Below are 25461 nucleotides of genomic sequence, written 5' to 3' on the forward strand. Positions count from 1 at the left end.
CTTAATGACGTCAGTCCACCTGGTGGGGGGTCGACCAACACTGCGTTTTCTAGTGCAGGGTCGCCATTTCAGCACTTTGGAAACCCAACCTCCATCAGTACTATGTGCCCCGCCCATTGTCACTTAAGTTTTGTGACTCGTCAAACACCGGTAAAGTGTTACCAAAATTCCAGTGTATGTTTACTGAATTATACGGAACGCGTCATACAAGTAATACAATTAATATCCGTCTCGCGGAGCTCATGATTGATAGTGTCGGCACTAGAACAGATGTGAGCGATGGCGTCGGTAATCTGTTGGTGTCAAACGCGGTTACTTACCAGCAGGAGTGATTGCGTTAGTTTTGATACGGAGGTTCGCTTAAGTTCACTCTGGCTTTATGCTGAGGGGAATTACCGAATAACCCATTTGAGAATCGTCTCAAATGGGTTATTCGGTAATTTCCCTGAAATTCTAAAATTCTTTCAGAAACGGCTTTAATTAAAACGTCACTGGCTTGGCACCTTCAAAGTGATCAGAATGTAGCACATGCGATGTTATTTTTCACTTATTAGTTTATTTTTGTCATTTTGAAGTCGGTTAATTTTTTTTGTTAAAAATATTTTAGGTTATGTAAGAGTAATAACCTGGATTACACGTCACAAGTATTTTTAGCAGTCTGTGCAATGCGGATAGTATGCTAGCTAATAAAATAATTTAGTCCCTTTTTTCCGTGGACCAACATAGTTATTATTTTTTCACTACTCTTCCTCAAAAACACTGTCATATTACCACTCCACAGCGGGGCTAAATAAGCATTTCAGCCTCTAGAGGCTTAAGTAATTTTGTTTTTTTAATTTTTGTCTGTTACGAGTACTAGCCTACTATAAAACGGAGGAGGTTTTATTCGAAAATAGGATCTTTATAGGTAAGGCCCTGATTGTTTTGAAAAATTAATAAAAAACTTTAATTGTATAAATTGGAATTAAATGTAGCGTTCTTGTCTGTGGAATGCGTTTATTTTTTTATTTAAAGAAGAGATTTAAAGACATGAGACATCCTTTATGGTGTAATTACATTGCAGCTCCATTGAGTTATACAAAAAAACCGTAGCATTGATAACTCTTCCTTTAATAAGTAGTGGTAGTTGGTCGGGAGCTTTTTAGGCAATCCACTCGCGGTATATTTTTTTAATTTATTCATTCTATACTAATATTACAAAGAGGTAAAGTTTGTGAGGTTGAAGGGGTATTCTTTTAGCAATAGAAACCTAAATTTTTACTTTAACAATTAGTAACAATTTATCCCCGTATTGCCACGAGAATAGCTTGATAGAAAACGCTTTTAATCAAGTGATGGGTGAAACTCAATTCTAATCTTCTAATAATATCTTCAATGAAAAATTATTAAACGTCAAGGGAGTTTGTTTGATATATATATATATATTTTATTCGACAATAGTTCACTTTATAAACTATACTTGAGTTTTAGGAACCCCTTTTATGAAATTATAACTTGATTGTAATAATAATCGCTTGCGTCTGTAATATCTGTAGCGTTGCAAACGTATCTTTCCATCTTTTATTTCGTCGATAGATAAAAGAAATTAGAATTATTTGGAACCCATTTCACCCCTTACCCAATAATTCTTCACCCTTTCGTATTTAAATCGCCCCCTCAGTGATCTAAACGCTCAGTATTCCATTAAACAAAGTGGTTCTGATTAAAAAAAAGAGAAATTCTTAAGCGCCCGTCTTGGACGTTGCCAGACCAATTAGTTCTTTGTCTTGCAATAATTACTACTTTTGTGACTACTAACTATTGTCATGTCGTAACTTTCTCGTTAGCCTTTGTGGGTTTTGATTCATCATCATCATCATATCAGCCGATGGACGTCCACTGCAGTACAGAGGCCTTTTGTAGAGACTTCCAAACATCATGCTCCTGAGCCGCGTGCATCCAGTGAATTCCTGCGACTCGCTTGATGTCGTCAGTCTACCTGTTGAGGGATCGCACACTGCGTTTTGTAATGTGGGGTCGCCATTCATATTTTTATCGTCATATTCATATGTCGCCATAAAAATGCACTACCCATGGGGCGTACCCTTCTACTTTTACTTGCTCTTTCTTTGCTGGTTAAAACTAGCCAAACTGTATAACTCCATACTAATATTATAAATGTGAAAGTGTGTCTGTCTTTCTGTTTGTTTGTCCGTCTTTCACGGCAAAACAGAGCGACGAATTGATGTAATTTTTTAAGTGGAGATAGTTGAAAGGATGGAGAGCGACATAGGCCACTTATTGTGTTTATTGTGTTCTAACCCCTCCCCCTTCCATTCAATTGGGGGTGGAAGTTTGTATGGAGTATTCCGCAATTTTCAGGATAGAAAGCTAATAATTGGTATGCAGACTATTTGTGACTAAAAAGTCGGTAGTAGACTAAAAAGTAGGAGAGGCGCAGAGTGGGAGTAGAATAGGATAGGTATAGAATGAGTCAAAGCGAAGCTTGAACGGGTCCGCTAGTAACTAACATATGACACTACTAACGGACGACCGCGACATCGTCCGCGTGGAATTCAGTTTTTCACAAATCCCGCGGGAACCATGGATTTTTCCGGGATGAAAAGTAGCCTATGTGTTAATCCAGAGTAAAATCTATTTACATTCCAAATTTCAGCCAAATCGCTTCAGTAGCCGCAGCAACAGAGACACTCCCATGATATCCGGGCGACGGGGGGGTGGATTGCGCGGGTGTGAAATTATGCGGGCCAGAGGGAAGGACTGCGCGGGATATAGTCGTGAGCGCGTGGCATCGCTAGCTAGCTCCACCCGCGCGGACCATCGAGAGTGTTACGAACGAATTTGCCAAGCTACGAGTTTAAATATACTCTTCTGTTACAGATGCAACATCACCGAGTGCGAGGGAGTAAACAACAATACATGGCTCAAACACGCGATACCTCTGAAAGATGGAGAATTGTCGAAATGCAAACGATACCAACACTACAACTACACCGGGTCTTGCAGTATAGGAGACTTCAACACTTCGGTTAAGGAGGAATGCCATAGCTTTGTGTACAGTGATGAAGATTCTGCTGTTAAGGATGTAAGATCTTTTTTATTTTATTTATTTAAAAAATACATTTTAACGGCCTCCGTGGCGCAGTGATATGCGCGGTGGATCTACAAGACTGGGTACGATCCCCGGCTGGGCTGATTGAGATTTTCTTAAGGCTTCAGCTGTGGCTAGTTACCACCCTACCGGCAAATACATACCGCCAAACCATTTAACGCTCCGGAACGATGTCGTGTAGAAACTGAAAGGGGTGTGAATTTTAACCCTCCTCCTAACAAATTCCCGCTTCCATCATACTGTTACGAACTAGGGTTCAAGGATTTGGAAATAAACGTTGATCTGGTGACTCGTATACGATTTATTCCACCCCTGAATCCAAGTATCAATACACACTTCCAAACGTAGGCAACTCGTAGTCCGAAATCGTAGCCGAGTTCAGTTATGTTCACTTGTATCGCTTGTTACTTAATATTCACTTCACTCCGTTCCGAAGTAAACTGCCATCGTCCCCATCGCGTATGAATACCCACTCAGAACGCTTCCAGATCATTCTGGGAACGTAACAATACGACTGCATTATCACTTACCAACAGGTGAGATTTTAGTCAAGGCCTAACATGTAAAGAATAAAAAAGCGCATTCCACTTAACGTTACATCTAGACTAAAAGGTGATATTGTAGTCAAGCGCGAGCCTATTTCATAACAAACTACATTGAACCTAGGACTTTATAAACCATAGCTACTCACTCTAACCAGTAGACTAATGAATACGTCCTCTAGTAGGTACATTTATAACGCAATAGAACTGTATCAGTAATAGTGCTTTGCAAATAAGTACCTAATGGATGCAATTTACTGAGTTATTATGTTTAGATAAGATTATTTATCATTTATATACCTACTCTTTAATCCCGGATAACATCACGTTAAGTCGCGCCTTATCTAAACAAACAATCATCATTATCAGGCTGTTCTAACGGACAACTACAGAGCAGGCTTTTTTTTTTAATTATCTACAGGATAGCCCTTGACTACAATCTCATCTGATGGTAAGTGATGATGCAATCTAAGATGGAAGATGGCTAGCTTGTTAGGAGTAGGATGAAATCCACACTCCTTTCTGTTTCTACACGACATCGTACCGGAATGCTAAATTGATTGGCGGTACGTCTTTCTCTGTAGGGTGGTAACTAGCCACGGCCGAAGCCTCCCACCAGCCAGACCTGGACCAAATAAGAAAACCTCAATCGGCCCAGCCGGGGATCGAACCCAGGACCTCCGTCTTGCAAATCCACCGCGCATACCACTGCGCAAGGGAGGCCGTCAAAAGCCTTTGAAGGATTAGGGACAATCCACCACCTCCCATGGCTGTAATAGTATATAGTATGACACTAAGATCACAGAATAGAGAATGATCCAGAATGAGTCTTTAAAATCCGCGCGGTGAAGCCCTATAGACAATGCAACGTCCCGCGTGTGTCTCCTTACAAGACCATTATTCCTTAATCTGTGTGTAAAATATCGAAAGACCATACTGCCTTACTGAGGAAACTTCCGGTTAAAGGTCTAGACTTTGAAGTTTTGCCAGAAAACGTGAGTCTTCCCCAATAAGTCTCCTACTTCGTACTTCTACCGACTCGTAAATCTATGCCTACCTCAGTGATATAAGCAACTCCTTGGTGTTTACAATTTTATTTTGATGTTAGTTAAAAAAAACTAAACAAAAAAGTTTTCCTTGTAATTTAATAATTATATTAGGTCCTACTCTCGTGAATTTTTACAATTATCCATAAATAACCGTTTAACCAGTAGAGGGTGACTTAACTTGACTCGGACAAAAATTAGCTCATAAAAGCTTAATATTTTACAAACGGATTCCTAAATCGATATATATTAATTGTAAAATACCCCTCATAACTTATAAATACCTATCCAACACACTATGAAATAAACGTAGTAAAAAAAAATACTTATTCAAGATTTTATTTTGCGACTTTTCAAATTTTTAATTTTCATACATATAATAAACTAGCTTACGCCGCGTGGTTTCACCCGTGTGGTACCCGTTCCCGTAGGAATACGTGATAATGTATAACCTATAGCCTTCCTCAATAAATGGGCTATCTAACACTGAAAGAATTTTCCAAAACGGACCAGTAGATCCTGAGATTAGCGCGTTCAATCAAACAAACAAACAAACTCTTCAGCTTTATAATATTAGTATAGATAATAAATTAAATGGCTTTCTAGTAGTGGTATCTGCGTTAACAAATAAATTATCTCTACACTATAGGCTTGTCAATATCTTAAAAACTCTTAATATATCACGAGATTACAACATGGCGCGGCAAAAACTGTTATCGGTCACAAGTAACCGCTCCGGCCCATTGTAGTGATGGTCATTAATCATCAGCTAGGCTAAGAGCCAGCGTCACGAAGATCCATCTTCTTGTCGATAGTCATAGTCAGTCATGATCATCCGTACATTAAACTTTTATGGGTACTGGGTAGAATTAACTCCTCCAAGGAAGCCCTTTTCCATCTTAGACTACATGTTAAATTAACATCTGTTGAGATCGCAGTCAAGAGCTAACTTGTAATTGATTAAACAAAACAAAAGTAATATCATCATTATATTTCGGGTCAGTGTCAAGCTCGGGTCTCCACTCATAATGAGTGGAGTTAGGCCCTAGTCCACCACGCTGGTAATGCGGATTGGCAGATTTCACACACCTAGTGAATTAAGAAAAATTCTCAATCCTATCTAATATAGCCACAAAACCACACAACGGTATATACCTAGCAGTGATAGCCCAGTGAATATGACCTCTGCCTCCGATATCGGAGGGCGTAAGTTCGAATCCGGTCCGGGGCATGCATCTCCAACTTTTCAGTTGTGTGCATTTTAAGAAATTTTATATCACGTGTCTCAAACTGTGAAGGAAAACCATCGTGAGGAAACCTGCATAGCAGAGAATTTTCTTGATTCTCTACGTGTGTAAAGTCTGCCAATCCGCATTGGGCCAGTGGTGGACAATTGGCTTAACCCCTCTCATTCTGAGAGGAGACTCGTATTCAGCAGTGAGCCGAATATGGATTAACAATGATGACGATGATAAATGTGATTAGTGTATTACTAGTGAAAGACGCTTAATTATAGACTTTTTCAAAAAAGCTTCTATAAGATTTCTGAAAAATAGTTCTGTCTTCGATCCGCATGTATGTATTAGATGTGTATGTTAGTGTGTCCGTGGTTTTCTCTAAAAAGTCCGATTTGAATAGATTTTTGTTGTTTTGATGAATATTTTTCATGGAAGATTAAAATTTAATTTGGATGCTGCTCATTTTGACTGTCAAAATAATTATAAAATTATACTGAATGTGTAGATTAAAGTTTTAACCGTGGTCTCTTCCACTGCATATATATCAAACGCGTGATAGTCGTGTGTTTCAGACGCGTGGTGGAAGCATGGCGATATCTTATCTCAAGTTTGAACAAAATTGGGTCGATTTGACCTCAGCCTATAATGATTCGACTATCGACTTGGGAGTAAAAATTTCAACATTTAATGTATTTATTGTTTTATTTGTAGTAGAGCTCTTTGTTACCCAAAATCGAAATCAAAATTCATTTATTTCAAGTCAGTTGACTATTTGTAAAAATTCGACCACCGGTTCGGAAGGCAGGTTCTCCTAAGAAGAACCGGCAAGAAACTCAACAGTTGCTCTTTTAAAAAAAATCTTACAGTATTATACATAATACATTAATAATCTTTATATCCTATCCTACTAATCCTATCCTACTTCCTACTAATCCTATCCTATCCTACTATCCTACTAATAAAAAAAAGGCGAAAGGTAAAAGGCGAAAGTTTGTGTGTAAGTGTGAAAGTGTGTAAGTATGTTGTTCCTCTTTTACGCTGCAGCTAGTGAAGCAATTTGGCTGAAATTTGGAGTGAAAATAGATTTTACTCTGGATTAACACATAGGCTACTTTCTTTTCATCCCAGAAAATCCATGGTTCCCGCGGTATTCGTGAAAACTGAATTCCACGCGAACGAAGTCGCGGGCGTCCGCTAGTTAAACATAAAACTCAGTATGACTCTGCGGAGAAGATAACTCAAAGCCCTGTTACTTGAACGAATGTATGTGCCGTGAGCGTCCGTAGCTCTTAAACGAGTGGACCGATTTAAATGCGGTTTTTAAAGAAAAAGCATTAAGTGAACAAAACTGTACAAGTAAAAGGCTAACTACTAAGTACTTTATCAAAAAAACATTTAATATAATGATCATTCATCATCATTATCAACCCATATTCGGCTCACTGCTGAGCTCGGGTCTCAGGTCAGGGGTTAGGCCAATAATCCACCACGCTGGCCCAATGCGGATTGGCAGACTTCACACACGCAGAGAATAATTGTGAAAATTCTCTAGTATGCAGGTTTTCTCACGATGTTTTTCCTTCACCGTTGAGACACGTGATATGTAATTTCAGAAGAAATTGATCGTAATACATCCTACTAATATTAATAACGCGAAAGTTTGTATGGATGTTTGTTTGAATGTTTGTTACTCATTAACGCCGCAACTACTAATCCGATTTGGCTGAAACTTAAAACGAAGATATTACCTTGGATTAACACATAGGCTACTTTTCATCCCGGAAAAATCCATTCATCCATTCCATTCCATCTGAGAGAAATTAAATTTCACAGAGCGCATTAATTAGAAAGCGCACTGTCGACCAGGTGGACTGACGACATCAAGCGAGTCGCAGGTATTCTCTGGACGCAGATGGCTCAGTATCGTGATGTTTGGAAGTCACTACAAAAGGCCTATGTCCTGCAGTGGACGTCCATCGGCTGACATGATGATGATGATGATGAAATTCCACGCGAATGAAGTCTCGGGCGTGCGCTAGTATGAAATAATTAACAATTTTTAACACTCATTTTTTAATCATCTCTCAAATAACATCGAATATCATAATGATTGTGATACATCTATACTAATATTAAAAAGCTGAAAAGTTTATTTCTTTGTTTGTTGGATTGAACTCGCTAATCTCAGGAACTACTGGTCCGATTTGAAAAATTCTTTCTGTGTTAGATAGCCCACTTATCGAGGAAGGCTATAGGCTACATATTATCCCCGTATTCCTGCGGGAACGGGAACCAGGCGAGTGAAACCGCGTGGCGTCAGCTAGTCTATAATAATCCACGATAACTGCCCAAATTATATCAATCAATATCGCTGAGCGCATTAAAAGTATCGGAAAATTGGGAACGATATGCTCTCGCAATTTACCCGATTAAAAAATAACCACTCAAATTCTGTGCATATGCAATACGCGTGTATGCAGTTATCAGGAAAAGTAGGACGAGATTAATATTATAAAGTGCTTGTTTCATTATATTTGTGAGTTTTTATTCTTGCGGAGAAGATTTTTTTACCCGAGTGCGAAATGCAAAGGGTTATGTGTTTGTCAGTTTTTGTAGATATGGGCTCCCATTTCGGGGCACATAAAACAACTTACGAATCTTGTGACTACATACTATGAATGTGTTAAAAATCCATGTCTTTAATTAATTTAACATTATCACCCTATCCGTCCGTCACCCGCATTAAAACAGCGTGGGTCTAAGCTCCATCCTCTCTTATATAACTAAGGAGGCCTGGCCTTGTAATAGGCCGTTAGAAATAATCATCATCATTATCAACCCATATTCGGTGCATGCATCGGACCGGAATCGAACCCACATCCTCCGAAATCAGAGGCAGAGGTCATAAATCCCGGCTCACGTTAGAAATAGTTTAAAGTAATTTTTTTATGCTTTACAAGTTTTTCTTTTTTTTATTCTCTACAGGCCCTTAGTAGCCATTGACTACAATCTCACCTGATGGTAAGTGATGATGCAATCTAAGATGGAAGTGGACTAACTTGTTAGGAGTAGTATGAAATCCACACTTCTTTTGGTTTCTACATGACGTCGTACCGGAACGCTAAATCGCTTGGCAGTAGGGTGGTAACTAGCCACGGCCGAAGCCTCCCACCAGCCAGACCTGGACTAATTAAGAAAACCTCAACCGGCCCAGCCGGGGATCGGACCCAGGACCCCCGTCTTGTAAATCCACCGCACATACCACTGCGCCACGGAGCCCGTGACTAAAAACTTACCTGATCGTAAGTGATGATGCAATCCTAGATGGAAGCGGGCTAACTTGGTAGGAGGAGAATGAAAATCCACTTTCGGTTTCTACACGACATCGTACCGGAACGCTAAATATCTTGTAATGATGATGAAACAATGCGTTTTCCTTGTTTCAGTTTGATCTCGGCTGTCAAAATTGGAAGAGAACTCTCGTCGGCTCCGCTCACAATGCTGGGCTGTTCCTATCGCTGCCTCTCACTGGTGTCATCTCGGACAGATACGGCAGGAAGCTGGCCCTGGCTGTCGCCTCGCTGATGAATGGAGTCTTTGGGTTCCTGAGGTCTTTCTCCTCCAGTTACATCATGATGCTGGTGTTTGAGTTCTTGGAAGCTGGGTTGGGAGCTGGCGCCTATAGTACTGCTTTTGTTATAGGTAATTATAATAATAATGGTTTATTTTTTTTTTAATTTCTAATAGTGTTTTGTATTATATTTTTATATTACCATTGTTAAAAATTAAAAATAAAAAATCGGTTGTCTGTAAAGTCGGTTTACTGACGATAGTTGAACGTGACAACGTCATAAGAAAATACTGATGGAATGGTTGCATTTTACAAAAGAAAATATTCATTTTTCAAATATAATATTTAATAAACATGTCATAGACCAGGATATACTTTATATCTTGTGAAAAAAGTTGGCAACCCTAAATCGAGGGAACGACGCATGACGTCATATTTCTTTCGGATCGGCCGGCTCCATCGAATTGTAAGACGTTGTCACGACAAACAAAAAGATAAATAAATTAATGAGAGAGAAAAAAAAAATAATGGGTATAATTGACGACCTACGCGGTGTAGTTGATAATGTTGAAAAAAGGTCCTGCGTTCGATATCCAGCCCGAGTCAGGGATTTTATAAGTTTAACTTGGGGTTAGATCTGGTCTGGTTACTGACAAAGACGTACCGCCAAGTGACTTGGCGTTCCGGTACGATGCCGCGTGGAAATTGTGAGAGATATGGCTAGAATAAACTTGTAACTCTTTTAAATATATTTGCTATCTGTAATGAAACGCCACTTGCTAGTTCAATACTGATTATTTATTGTCATACCCTCACATACATTAATGTTTAATATTTTATGTTAACAATACACTACATCTTTCCCCTTTTCAATAAAAGACAAACATTTATTCATTTACAACAATTACAATATCATATTAATTATTTTCCTTCCTTCTTATAATGTTTACTAGAAAAGGAATCATAATACATCTAAACATTATTAAATCAATACTTATTATAATCATAATCCAGGATTAGGAATATAAGTATAGGTACAGTGATAAAAAAAAATACAATATTTATATTTTTACCCCATACACAACAATACAATTTCATTTTAATAATTCTTTACATGCATATATAATATAATAATTCAGATTACAATTTTCTATAATTCTCTTTTACATTCACATTTTTAATTTTAATTTTTATTTTTTTTTTTTTTTTTTTTAATATTTTTCAGACCGAAATTCTAGTACTTACTATAAATAAACCATGCAACTAAACATAAAATACCTACATGATGCGTAAACTCAACTGAAATAAATACCTATTCAGGCTGTATTTTTATTTTGCGCATTCAACCGAGCCTGTCTCCTTGTACGAGTTATCGGACGCGTATGTATTGAAGCATCTTTCGAGTCCCCGAAGTGTTCCACAGACCTAGTATCCACATCACGAGTTTGAATATTTGTCGGAGCCGTTTCAGATTTAACCGCCCCGGTACCGCTTGTACTCGCTCCAGTTTTATCGCCCTCAGCGAATCTCCCGTCTGTCGCCCGCTCGTACTGTTCTTGGCCCTCTTTTATATTTTGCCTACACACTAAATGTCGCCGATTACGTCGATATCTACGTCTGACTTGATCCTCTACGATATACGACCTGGGTTCCGCGGCCGGCTGAATAATTTTTGCGCTCTTTCGGTTCTTACCGTCTATGATCACCACTTTATCGTCAACACGCAGAGGTCGAAGATGTTTCGCGGCACGACTATCATAATAAATTTTTTGTTTATGTTGTTGGTCCAACACGGCATCGTGATTCTTTTTGCGATCGACAATATCATTAAACAATTTATGATGTGTTGGCAACCGCGTATTTAACCTCCTACCCATAAGGATCTGCGCTGGGGAGTCTATGTTTTCCCGCGGTGCAGTCCTAAGGTTTAATAATCCTATGTAATAATCTTTTCCCGAATCGAAACTTTTCTTTATTAAATTTTTTACCGTACGGACGCTGCGCTCACTTTTACCATTACTCTGGGCATACAAAGGTGAAGACGTCACGTGTTTAATATCCCATGTACTAAGAAAGGTTTGAAATTCCTTCGAGCAGTAAACTGTTGCATTATCTGTGATCAATTCATTGGGAATTCCGTATCTAGCAAATTGCTCCTTCATAGCCCTTATCACAGAATTACTATTTACCGACGTCAATTCATTAACTTCAACGAAGTTCGAAAAATAATCTACTAGGATAAGGAAATTCTTTTTTCTATATTCAAATATATCTGAGCCTACCTTGAGCCACGGAACGTCGGGAATGGCGTGCGGCAACATCGGCTCCCGGCGCGGCGCGGGCGCGTACCGCTCGCACGTGGCGCACGCGCGCACGGCGTGCTCGATGTCGCGGGACATGCCTACCCAGAACATCACCTGGCGCGCGCGCCGCTTGCAGCGGTCGATGCCTAGGTGACCCTCGTGAATCCTTTCTAGCATCTCGCGCCGTAGTGCTGCCGGTATATATAATAAATAATCCTTAATTATCAATCCATCTACATACTGTAGACTTTCACGATACGACCAAAATATCCTAAGATTAACTTTCACTTCGTATTTATTTTTAGGCCAACCGTTTACTATATATTTCACTAAGTCTCGACATTCGTCATCATTAGCTACGTTTTCTTTAACTAAACTCAATTTTTTATCACTAAACTGCAAATTACTAATCATAAAACAAGTTTGTGCTTCAATGTTTTCATTTAACTTTTCGTACATGCATTCCGGTAACGGGGCCCTAGATAAAGTATCTGCAATATACATATATTTTCCAGGAGTATATACGACCTTAAAATCATACCTCTGCAGTCTAAGCATCATACGCTGTAATCTAGCCGGAACGGAAGATAACGATTTTTTAACTATCGATTCTAGCGGTTTATGGTCACTCTGTATGGTCACGTCGCGTCGCCCTAAAATATATTGATGAAACCGTTCACACGCAAACACAATTGCTAACATTTCTTTTTCTATTTGTGCGTACCGACGCTGCGTGTCAGTGAGCGTGAGGGACGCGAACTCGACCGGGCGCCCCGACTGCAGTAACACCGCGCCGAGGGCCTCCGCGCTGGCGTCCACCGAAAGTACAACCGGGAGCTCCGTACTATACAATGCGAGCACTGGCGCTGTTGCAATTTTTGTTTTTAATAACTTCACCGCCTCCGAATGCACCGAGTCCCACACCCATTCAGCATTTTTTTTAAGTAAACTTCTAAGCGAAGCCACCGCCTGTGAATAATTAGGTACAAATTTTGAAAGGTAATTAATCATACCTAAAAACCGCTCTAATGATTTTCTATCACTGGGCTCGGGCATTTCCAGAATAGCTTTAACTTTGTTAACATCCGGTCTCATGCCCCGTTCATCGAAAATATGTCCTAAATACGTTATCTCATTGACCCCAAATTTACATTTGTCTTTATTAAATCTCATTCCTATTTCGCGCGCCCTTTCTAATAATCGATTCAATCGTAGATCATGTTCCTCCCGAGTCTTACCCCAGACCACGATGTCGTCTATGAATGAGTCGACTCCCTCCAGATCTTCCAGGTGCTGACGCACTCTCGCGTGGAATATTTCTGGTGCACAGCTTATCCCGTAGGGTAGTCGCAAGAACTGGTACCTGCCGTGAGGGGTGCTGAACGTGCACAGGTCCGCGCTAACGTCGTCCAGCTGGAGCATCCAGAAGCCGCAGCGCGCGTCGAGCACGCTGAAGCAGCTCGCCCCGCGCAGTCTCGCCGCGAGGTCGGTCACCGTGGGTAACGTGAAGTGCGCACGCCGGATCGCGCGATTTAACTGCCGCGGGTCTAAACACACGCGTATATCCCCATTTTTCTTCGCTGTTATTACTATAGCGTTTACCCATTCTGTTGGATGCTGTACCTTGCGAATTACACCCAGCTGTTCCATGCGCTGCAACTCACTGTGGAGTTTCTCTCGGAGACCTAGTGGTATTTTCCGCGACGGACATATACTGGGTTGCACCGTTTTATCTATAACTATCCTATGTATACCAGGCAATTTCCCGATACCCGAAAATAAATCTGAATAACTTTTGTCTATATCTAAGTTATCTATTCTTTGTATTAAGCCCAGTTTTACACAAGCACTCAATCCTAATATATTTTGACATTGCATGTTACATACAACAAACTTCAGATTATAAAACACTTCCTTATATTTAACAGATAGGTTACATTGTCCTATTATCGGCACAATGTTGCCGGTATAAGAGTGCACTCGCCCAGTGTAAGGGCTCAATTTTTTGTAACTAAGACCTAGATTCAAATAATCTAATTTAGACAATATATTCAACATCGAACCGGTATCTAACTTAAACTTTAACTTCTTACCATTACCAAACTCCAATAAATCTGTCCATTCCTTCGATCTTTTCCTATCACTTTCACAGTTACCTATCACATTCACAAAGATTAGTTCATCATCAGACCCTTCAGATTCAATACCCTCACTTAGGTTGTGCACCCTCTTCCCTGGCATTCTACATACCCTTGAAAAATGACCCCTGCCCCTGCAGGTGTAACAGGTCGCGTGAGCCGCTGGACACCATTGCACTTCACAAAACTCACTACCACAACGCTGACACGCGCGGGCCCCTTGGCGCGCGGCCCCGCGCTCGCGGTCACGAGGTCCGGGTGCGGCGCCGCGCCACCAGCCGCGCGCGCGCCTCGCCGCCGGCACTCCGCCGCGGTCCCGATTCCGGCCGGTCTGGCCGCGCCCGGCCACTCCGTCCACACGAACGCTCGAACTCGCCTCTTCTATTTGCTTACTCTCATGCCTCGATATCTCATCGGCCTCACAGATTTGCATAGTCTTCGTGAGATTTAGATCATCAGTCCTCAGTAGACGATCCCGAACGACGTTGTTAGAAATGCCACATACTATGCGATCTTTGATTAAGTCGTCTGTGAGATGCTCAAACTTGCAATCTTGACTGAGCAATCTGAGCGCGGTAACATATTTTCCTATCGGCTCACCCTCGCATTGATTTCTCGTAAAAAATTTAAACCGTAACATTGTAACATTAGTTTTCTTTGTTCCAAAATGAGTATCAAATTTACTTTTAAGACATTTCACGTCCTCTGCACTTTCCTCTTTACCATACGTGAAGGTTGAAAATATCTCATAACCCTCTGGCCCGATGAGATTCACTAACAAGCTGGCTTGTACATCTAGTGGTTCCTTAATCGTCCCCGATGCTTTTAAAAAGATCTCGAATTGCTTCCACCATTTTGTCCACGCGTCCGCTCGCGCGGCTGGACTGCCATCGATGTTTAACTCAGCCGGTGGGCGAGCGTGCTCCATTTTACCGTAATACAAACTTGTATTAACAGTCGCTTACGTTAAATCTTCACTTATTTCAATAATTCACTGCCTCAAACTTCTAAAAACTAATTAAATAACTCGCACCGCTGCCACCATGTAATGAAACGCCACTTGCTAGTTCAATACTGATTATTTATTGTCATACCCTCACATACATTAATGTTTAATATTTTATGTTAACAATACACTACACTATCCAAGGATGCCATTGTTTATACTATAATGGGTATCTTTTCAATAAACGTTTCATATTTCTTATATCATTCACCCGCTGAGTGTCGAATTTAAACTATCCGTTTGAGAATTTTACACTCGGCGGGTGAGTTTGCCCCAACAAATTCCACTGTTAGATTGCATCTTCATTAAACGTATGATGAGATCGCAGTCAAGGGCTAACTTGACATTTAATAATATGTCCTCTATTTTGCGGTTTAAATATGCTTGTAAACTTCTTAAGTTTCATTTGCTTTATTTGAAATGCAAGAATAATATTTACTACATTTCGTTATTTTCGTTAAGTTTATTATAATTTCAACTTATTTCAACTAGGTTTCAACTATGTAAACCATGTCAGAGAAACATCTGAAATTGCTTACAATTTCAGTTATTTTTCTGACCTAGTTTTTATTTGTTCAGTTTGAACAAGTCTGAGTATATAAGTTTCTTTGTTAGGAATTTCTGATCAAAATTAATATCAAATCACCGCATTATGTATTAATATTAACATTTGTTTTCAGCGATGGAGCTTGTGGGACCTAAAGGGAGGGTATTTGGTAACACCCTCCTAAACGGAGTCTACGTGATGGGTCTGATCACTCTGTCCGCCCTCGCGTGGTGGCTGCAGAGCTGGAGGAACCTCCTCCGAGTCATCTACATCCCGGCGATGTTCGTGATATCCTACTACTGGATCCTAAACGAAAGCGTTAGATGGCTCATCAGCAAAGGAAGAAACACAGAAGCTGCAGCGATTCTGAAAAAAGCAGCAAAAATGAATCGCGTCGAACTATCCGATGAAGTTTTATCACCTTTATACGAACTGGAAAAACTTAACACAGATACAAATAATGAAAAAACTAAAGATGAATTAGAGTGTAAAGTAGAAGAAAAAACGGAATCGAATTTCATGAAAGTGATAAAATCTAGTATTATAAGAAAACGTTTAGTGATATGTTCGTTTTTGTGGATTACTTGTACGTTTGTTTATTACGGGTTGTCTATTAACTCGGTGTCTTTAGCTGGTAATAAGTATGTGAACTTTATGTTGGTGTCGTTTGTGGAGATACCAGCGAACTTTGTGTGTTTGTTGGTGTTGGACAGATTCGGGAGGAAGAAAGTGTTGATCATAACTTACGTGTTGAGTGCTTGTTTGTGTATAGGATTGTCTTTTCTGCCTAAAGGTAAGCATTATTTCTGTAAATCATTGTCACTATTACTGCCACCAGTTTGAACCGTTGTTTCGGGTTGACGGTTATGGTTGTCAGTGAGGTTTTAGGCACTATCGTCATCTTTGGCAACCCATAATCCGCTTACTGTTAAGCACGAGTCTCCTCTCAGAATGGGGCAGGGTTAGGCCTATAGTTCACAACACTGGACCAATGCGGATTAGCAGGCTTCACACACCCATAAAATTAAGAGAATTCCCAGGTATGGCGGTTTATATAACCCATAACGATGTTTTCCTTCACAGTTTGAGACACGTGATATTTAATTTCTTAAAACTTATCTGAAAAGTTGGAGATTCATGCTCTCTGCTCGTAGGTTTACGAGCAGGGTAGAGGTAGGGAAGTTTACTTCAATTTTTACGCGGACGAAGTCGCTTGCGTCCGCTAGTATTTTATAACCCGACGCACGACAAGATCTTGGATGGCACAACGAGACTTTGGTCTGACATTTAGATACAGTTTATTTATTTTTATACTTGTTTTCTGGGATCCCGACACTGGACCCTGTAGCTCCTTAGGTCAAGTACCTACTAATTTAGTGTTAGTAATAGACCTTTCAAAACCTTTCATAACCATTACTCGTTTAAAATTCCATAGAATTTGTCACAATAATATTCCATTTAAATCAGATGTTTCCCCAGATTATAACTCCATAACTTTAGATAAATTAATTTATATATTTAATCCTCTATCAAAAGCTGTCGTACTAATCTCGAAAGCTTGTTTTCGTCAAGATTAAAGGTAAACAAATTATATCGAGATATCAAATAAGGGAATCCCTTCCCAAATACAGTCTCAAGGATGATAAAATCATATTACAAACACTCAAAGACGAAAGTATCTCCAAATCTCCTCCGAGCACGATTTGTCGCGTACAAAAGCCGATTTGATAATCCGGAAAACTGTTTAGGTACGTTGAGGAGTTTGTCTTAATCTAAATACAAATCATTCCTTAGATTGTAATACAATACAGCGCAGTTTATGAAAGAGATTAGACCTAATTTGATAAATCATCATCATCATCAGCCAATGAACGTTTACTGCTGGATATAGACCTCTAACTTGGATTTCCAACACAACGGTCTCAAGCCGCGAGCATCCAGTGGCTACATGTAATTTAGAGTTTTATATTTAGAAAATATAAAACCCTAAATTACATATATTCCAGCTTGAACCGAAAGAAAACGGCTTGTAGAAAACCATTGCATTACCAGATGTGTAAAAGGTCGCCTATAAGTCGTTTAGTTTTATCGCTGAATACGTGTGACTTAGAACCCATATCAGCAATCCTACTAAAGACTAATATCCAGACTATGTCCAGAAGTATAGTCCAGAAGTTTCATGGAAAGCATCAGCTCATAGTTCTTTTACAGATCGCTGACAAACCCAGAAGAAGACAAATGTCCAGAAGTAGTCTCTCATCATGTACGTCTATCGGCTGACGGCATGGTGATTGATAAAGTTTAGGAAACAAATTTTATAGGAATAATACTTTATTAAAGTACCTAATTTGCCTTAATTTAGCATCTTAGCATCTTGTACTTCGCTTTGTTATTGTTTACATAGTGGCGATCAACGTTTGCTCAGTGGCCTGAATTAATGGAATTCGACTTAAGCCGATTTCGGCAGCAGTCCCCCTTGAAATGTGGTCTCTTATAGTCTAAGAATCAGTAACAGAATAGGCCACGGATTTTGAATGTCTTTTACTTTTTTTAATAAGTAGTTGATTTATTGACGGACCAAGAAAATGGTTCAACTGGGAAATTGAAAAATCAACCGCTATAAACAGAACAACGCTTCGCAAGGCTTGCAAGGACAACATCTTATACAACATCACCCTATATCCATCAGCCTGAGTTGCGTTATAAAACTATCGCGTAGACTGTTAAGGTAGCAATCAGTTCTTGGCGACCGCGACCGGGTCGTATGACCCGTCTCAGGATTTATTTAGTGCTCCATATAAATTCATGATAAGCAGTGGGTCGTGCGACCTAGTCGCGTTCTCAGGTCGCGATCGCGGGTCGCCAAGAACCGAATGCTACTTTAGGTGATGCTTTAATATTTTAAGCAATTGTCCACTAAACTAAAACAAAGGTGAATCATCAAGGTGAAATAGACCAGTGATTCTCAACCAGTACCTATTCTACGAAAGAGATAAGAATTTAAAAGAAATGCGCGCCCCCTACAATATCGAGCATGGCGTCTTTACGACTATGGATTATTACGATGGGGGATATATGGAAAATGGGTGAGAAAAGAATATCAGCAAAATCTCTCTGTAACCTGCTTAAAGACCTTGGCGTCGCTAGAACTGCAGCAAGTTCTATATTAGTATGAAAAGCTGCTCATAGCATACAAGCATACGATATTTAAACAACACGCACGAAATGGGAGTGTTAACATGTTATGAAGAAGCTCTTTAACCCCACACCTGGGTCAAAAGACCTGGGCTGAGTTTTTCTCTCTGCCACACGACGGACCTGGCACCCTCACGGTCCCTCATACGCAGACGAAGGTTGAGAATAAGGAGGCGCTGATATGCGCACCTACTCCCACCTTAATTTAGGGCGGGAAAAGATTGGCGGCGACGCATGGTGAAAACTTTGGGACATCACAGTAGAATATGCTAATGATCCTGTAATTTCACCCTCACGGTGAATCCATGGGATGCTAAGATATCCGTATTTCTTAACGTCGTGTCTTCTTGTTACGTATATTTTGACATATTTTGTCACTATTTTTACATTTTTGTGATTTTTAATCGATCGAATCTATGATAGATAGACTTCGTCACGATGGGCTGGAGAAATGTGCTCTTAGCTCTTCGCCTGCTATAGACGGAAATTGTACGAATTACCTGCCGGTGGACCAGTCGAAAGGTTATTTAGCAAACATTTCATGAATAAATGAATGAACGTGGAAACGTTTTGGTATAGGTTTGTAACACAGACTAAAGGACAACGTAGATGGCACCCTCCAGGTGACCATGTTCTTGAAAGCTATAAATACGGTTTTCATATTAAATTTTTTTAAGCTTAACCTTTTTTCTAAGTGCACGGGATTGCATCGCCTTATGAGATACAGCTTACAACATTAGCGACGCACTTTATTCTTAATTTTATGATGTAGGTACTAAAATATATAAATTTAACGTTATTTTTTTCATAAAACTATAAAAAATAATGAATTCTCATAACATAAAACTAAAATTATAAAATTATAAGTAAATTGTAATGGCATAAAATGTGCATAGTATGTGTTCATATCATTTATTACGACTATGTAGTAATAAATTAGTTTTACGCACTAAATAATATTTTGTACTAATTATGGCATAAATTCATAGAGTGCTAGAGGTTTTTAGATTTAATTAACTTGAGATTATGATATATTTTTAGACACACACACATGTGCGACTCTCAGTTTTTTTAACATAAAATCTTAATTTACATTTTGATTAAAAATAATTTAATGAGTCGTAAGAAAATATATCTATTTTAACATCTATCATTCAGTTAGTCTCTGGTCTGATATTGCAATTTTAATGGCGATGAAATTTTAGATTTAACTGCGTACATCACTGTGTTTGTAAATTAAACACAATTTTATATGGAATAGGATTTTGTACGAGTTTTATGTTCGTCGGATTACCCTGCCACGCTCTCGTGTGCTATTGAAAATTCTAGCGACTTACACTTGAATTTTCCGGGTGAAATCCTAATGTATACTTAATCTTCGGAATTTAAATACATTTCAGAAGAAAGGGAGTCCCATGTTTTAGTCGCAGAAAACTTGTTACTGTTTGAGTTTACATTGGTTGAAAATTTTAAATTGGTTATTTAATTTAATGATAGTATGCCTCACTTAACTAGTATACCTAACTAAAACCGTGATAGCCCATTGGATATGACTTCTGCCTCCGATTCCGGAGGACGTAGGTTTGAATCCGGGTACGGGACATGCACCCTCGACTTTTCAGAATTAAGAAATTAAAAAATTAATTATCACGTGTCTCAAACGGTGAAGGAAAAACATCGTGAGGAAACCTGCATAAATTTTCTTAATTCTTTAAGTGTGTGAAGTTTGTCAAACTTTTCAAATCGGACCTGAGATTAGCGCGTTCAAGCAAACAAACAAACTCTTTGGCTTCAGTATTGATCATATACTTTGGCAAATAGTGACGTCGGGAGGCAGGTCCTTATGTAGTTAGTCTGAGATCCCCGATTATGAATTTTTTCGTTACCTAATTAAATTTTCATTTGGTTTGTTCACAGATCAAAAATGGTTATCATTAGTGTTGTATCTATCGGGAAAGTTCTCCATCACTGTAGCGTATAGCTCCGTTTACATCTATGTGTCGGAAGTGTTTCCGACCAACGTCCGACAGTCGCTGTTGGCCGTTTGCTCCTCGTTGGGCAGGGTCGGGTCAACGTTGGCACCCATGACGCCGTTACTCGTAAGTATGGAAGTCCTTAGTTTTATATTCGTTCAGCAAACTCAATCACAGTAGCGTATAGCTCCGTTTACATCTACGTATGGGAAGTTATCCCCACCCACGTCCAACAGTCGTCGTTGGCTATTTGCTCCTCGTTGGGCAGGGTCGGGTCACCGTTGGCGCCCATGACGCCGTTACTCGTAAGTATAGAAATCCACAGTTTTATATTTGTTTAGCAAATGCATTTTCCAGAACAAATGATTACCATTAATGTAGCATAGCAAATGCCATGAGGTGCCAATCACTTGATGATGAGTGATTATTAGTACGTCTCATATACCTTCTCTTGGTCTTTGTCTCTAACTGTGGCCCTCATAAGAAGGCTCAAAGTCACTCAGAGGGTGATGGAGCGAGCTATGCTTCTATTTTCTTTGCGAGAATCAGAAATGAGAAGATCCGCAGAAGAACCAAAGTCACTGACATAGCTTCTCTAGTCACAAAGCTGAAGTGGCAATGGGCAGGGCACATAACTCGAAGAGCCGATGGACGTTGGGGTCCCAAGGTGCTGGAATGGTGACCCAGCACCGGAAAGTACACTGTTAGTCGACCCCCAATTAGGTGGTCCGTGGACATCAAGCGTGTTGAAGAGAGCCGCTGGATGCTGGCGACTCGAGACCGTTGTGTTTGGAAGTCCATGCAAGAGGCCTATGTCCAGCAGTGGACGTCCATCGGTTGATAATGATGATGCAACGGAATATGCAACAGTATACTCTTGCAACGACTTCAAACATAATCGCTGCTTAAGCGATACCGATTTTAAGTTAAGTTTTATTTATCTGCGCTTTAAATAATCCCATATTTAAACATAGATTACCCTTTACGTGGGGTCTTATCGCTAAAATAACTATAAAACACTGCAGCGGAATGAAAAACTTCAGATTTAAGATTCAAGTTTGAGACACTAATCCCAGCTTAAAACAACAAAGAACACAACTTGCTATCGTATTTATATAACGTGGATAAAATCCGAAGTTATAATTAAACCGTAATAATCCAATTAATATACCTACTCCCACAGAAAGTAACCGAACAGTATTAAAGTTAATCCCAGTTATTCGAGTTACGAACAACAATGTAACAAAGTTTTCATTGCAATCATTAAAACAACAACAGCGCGGGTTAATTAATAACCTTATTATAAACTCTGGTTGGGTTTATCAATCGAAATTATAAATATTCTGATAGTATATAATCAAGGAGTTCGGACTATGGTGGCTTTGGCAGATAGCAGGTTTTAAGAGTCCTGCAGGCTTATTTACTACCTTTGACGTATGCTAGTTGACATATACGAAATTGAGATTATATGTGAAAATGTCATCCGGTGCTTACTGGTGGATATCACACAGTAGGTAAATGATATTTTGTGAATTTTGACAAAAATTCGCCTTTATAATATTAGTGTGATACTAAACTAGAAGTTGTTGACCGTTTTTTAAACCATTCGACTACACAAAGAATTATTTTTACGGAGCTCTTTAACCGACGAACACGATTACAATTATGAAACATCGATTCTATAGAGATAGATTTTATAACCGCATTAGATCATTGATCATATACTTGGACAGAAAAGTAACATATAGCGGGGCAGGTCCTTATGCAAATTAGTCTGAGGGTACTAACCAATGATGTTAGAAGAAAAAAGGTAGATAGATTACATAAACAAAAAATATTTCAGCGGCGTTGTCAACGGCCTGAAGACAGTTTATTTATTTTTTAATCTCTACAAGTTAGTCCTTGACAAGATAAGTGATGATGCAATCTAAGATGGAAGCGGGCTAACTTTTTAGGAGTAGGATGAAATCCACACTCCTTTCGGTTTCTACACGACGTACGTACGTACATCTCAGGTTTGCTAATTAGCATAGTTTTAATGTGCTACTTGCGATCCGCGTATATTCTATCTACCTCTTTTTTCTTCTAACATCATTGGCACTAACCAATACTTATTCTATTCCCAGAATCACTACTACCACAATCTGCCGGCAATATTCTTCGGCAGCATGGCGCTAGTGGCCAGTATTCTGGTGTTCTCTCTACCGGAGACCATCAACGTGGCTCTGCCAGACACCGTGGAAGAAGCAGAGAGACTCTCACACAGCAGAAGCAAGAAGGAGCCAGCTTAATGCAAACAATTTATAGTACAAATTTTTGTATTGGTACAAATATCAATTTATATTTCAACTAGCGGACGCCCGCGACTTCGATCGCTTTTAGACCTCTTTAATCCAATTACTATCGTAGGTATCGCTGTTAAAATGGAGTAACTTCTCCCGTTTTTCCAAAATTCCCCTTCACTGCTCTGCTCCTATTGATCGTAGCGTGATGAAAATTATACTATAACCTGCCCAGGAGTATGAAGAATAATTGCACCAAGTTTCGTTAAAATACGTCGAGTAGTTTTTGTTTCTATAACGAAAATACAGACAGACAGACAAAAAATTTACTGATTGAATTTTTGGCATTAGTATCGATCACTAATAACCCGCTGTTACTCGTAGTTATTTTGGATATATATTTCATGTAAAGTATTGACCTCTCTACAGATTTATTATAAGTATAGATTTCTGGTGTGATTTTATGATATTATTCATTTTACATATTGTAGCCGATTTTATATCTTAAAATCCTTTTCCCCACCGCTTGTTGACTTAGAGGATTAAGACTGCGATGACCCATAGTGAGAATGTTCTTACGTTTTTCTTTTAATAATATATTATGGCTTATCTACACCATCGTATGAGCGATAGCAAGCGATTCCGAGCTATGTAAGGCCTGATCAGTTATAACCAAGCTTAATACGAGATATATTCTTTTTTGGACTATCTAGGGACTATTGTCATGAATAACTTTCTAGGAAGTATGTACTAATAATGACATAAACAAGATTTCGGGTTCGATCCCCGCTCATTGGACTATAGTCTTAAGTACTCTTACTACCTTGTATTCCACTATTAATCCCTTTTACCCTATAATTAGTTCTATGGACAGCCATATATTATATTAGTTATAGATTTAGAACATATATGACAAAAGAAACAGCATTTTACTATTATGAATAAAAAATAATATTTGACACTGTACTGTATGGACAGCTAAGCAATGATTGACAGCAAGCAAGCGCCATTTTGTGGTGTTTTTTTTTTGTATTCTGAGGGTTTTTTATAATGGCTGATGGTGTAGAGGAGCCATTAGATTTGTATTTGTACAAGATTTACAGAAGAAAAGGGACGCTGTTTTTAATTCTTTGACTATTTTTGTTTGTATTGGGGCCAGCTTATTATAATACTATTATTATACCATACAGCCGTTTTGTATAATTAAATAGCGAACGTCCAAACACACAAACATACGCACTTTCACATTTATGATAGTAGGATACTAAAATTGTCTACCTCAATTGAATATATTTTTTTTTATATTTTACTATATCTATGTAATTTAAATGATTTTCAAGCACAAGCATTATTTTGCAAAAGATATTTTTTGATATTACATTATATGTATAAATAGATTATTATTAACTGTTATTACTGAATACTTTCAATTAAGAAATTAAATAAAACGGTGAAGGAAAAACATCGTGAGGAAACCTGCATACCAGAGATTTTTTTTAATTCTCTGCGTGTGTGAAGTCTGCCAATCCGCATTGGGCCAGCGTGGTGGACTATTGGCCTTACCTCTTATTCTGATAGGAGTCTCCTGCTCAGCAGTGAGACGAATATGGGTTGTTAATGATAATAGCAGCTATAATATCGAATACGATAATAAACACAATGTCATTATGTAAGAATTTTGTATCTACTTATTACGATCATCTTTAACGATTTTGCTAAATAAACCTTTATTATGCTCAATTATTCCTAATGAATAAGTATTATTATGTTGTGTATATTGTAAAAGTGTATGTTTTAGTATTTATATATATGTATTTTGTATTGTGTACCTAATGTACAAGCTTTATAATTACTGTTACTACCTATTTGATGAATTAAAATGGTACTCCTATTTCGATTATTTTCGTTTAATAATAATTATACATTTCGAAAATCTGTTCTTTTTTATTTCAATACCTTATAATAATACTGATGATGATGATGATAACAAAAGGCTGAGATAATCAGCAACTATACTAATATTATATAGCTGAAGAGTTTGTTTGTTTGATTGAACGCGCTAATCTCAGGAACTACTGGTCCGATTTAAAAAAATATTTCAGTGTTAGATAGTCCATTTATCGACGAAGGCTACAAGCTATATATTATTCCTACGGGAACGGGAACCACACGGGTGAAACCGTGCGGAATCAGCTAGTATTTTAATACAGGGCCATCCTCCTCGAAGAAGAAAAGCCCAACGCAAACGGCTCGGAGTTCCGAGGCACAAAGTTAGCCCTTGACTACAATCTCACCTGATGGTAAGAGATCGATGCAATGATAGATGGAAGCGCTCAACTTGAGTAGAATAAAATCCACACTCCTTTTTGTTTCTACACGACATCGTACCTAAACTGTAAATCGTTTGGCGATACATCTTTGCCTAACTACTGCCCATGAGGGCTTACATACCCTAAGTCCTCATTCGTGCGAAAGTTTCTTTAACGGACGTTAAAAAGCGTTAACGTC

General features: G+C 38.9%; 1 protein-coding gene across 1 annotated transcript in view; it reads left to right on the plus strand.

Annotated features, from left to right (window-relative positions):
- LOC112049444 (organic cation transporter protein) overlaps positions 1 to 24888 on the plus strand; it is a 38178-nt gene extending 13290 nt beyond the window's left edge. Inside the window, exons 2-6 of the mRNA XM_024087321.2 lie at positions 2881 to 3085; positions 9385 to 9640; positions 15637 to 16296; positions 20616 to 20797; positions 22798 to 24888. Coding sequence (XP_023943089.1) covers positions 2881 to 3085; positions 9385 to 9640; positions 15637 to 16296; positions 20616 to 20797; positions 22798 to 22962 — 1468 coding nt within the window. The 3' untranslated portion in view covers positions 22963 to 24888. The remainder of the gene's footprint in view (positions 1 to 2880; positions 3086 to 9384; positions 9641 to 15636; positions 16297 to 20615; positions 20798 to 22797) is intronic.
- Positions 24889 to 25461: the final 573 nt, after the last annotated feature.

Source organism: Bicyclus anynana, chromosome 17, assembly GCF_947172395.1.
Source record: "Bicyclus anynana chromosome 17, ilBicAnyn1.1, whole genome shotgun sequence".
In the NCBI taxonomy this organism is placed as follows: Eukaryota; Metazoa; Arthropoda; class Insecta; order Lepidoptera; family Nymphalidae; genus Bicyclus; species Bicyclus anynana.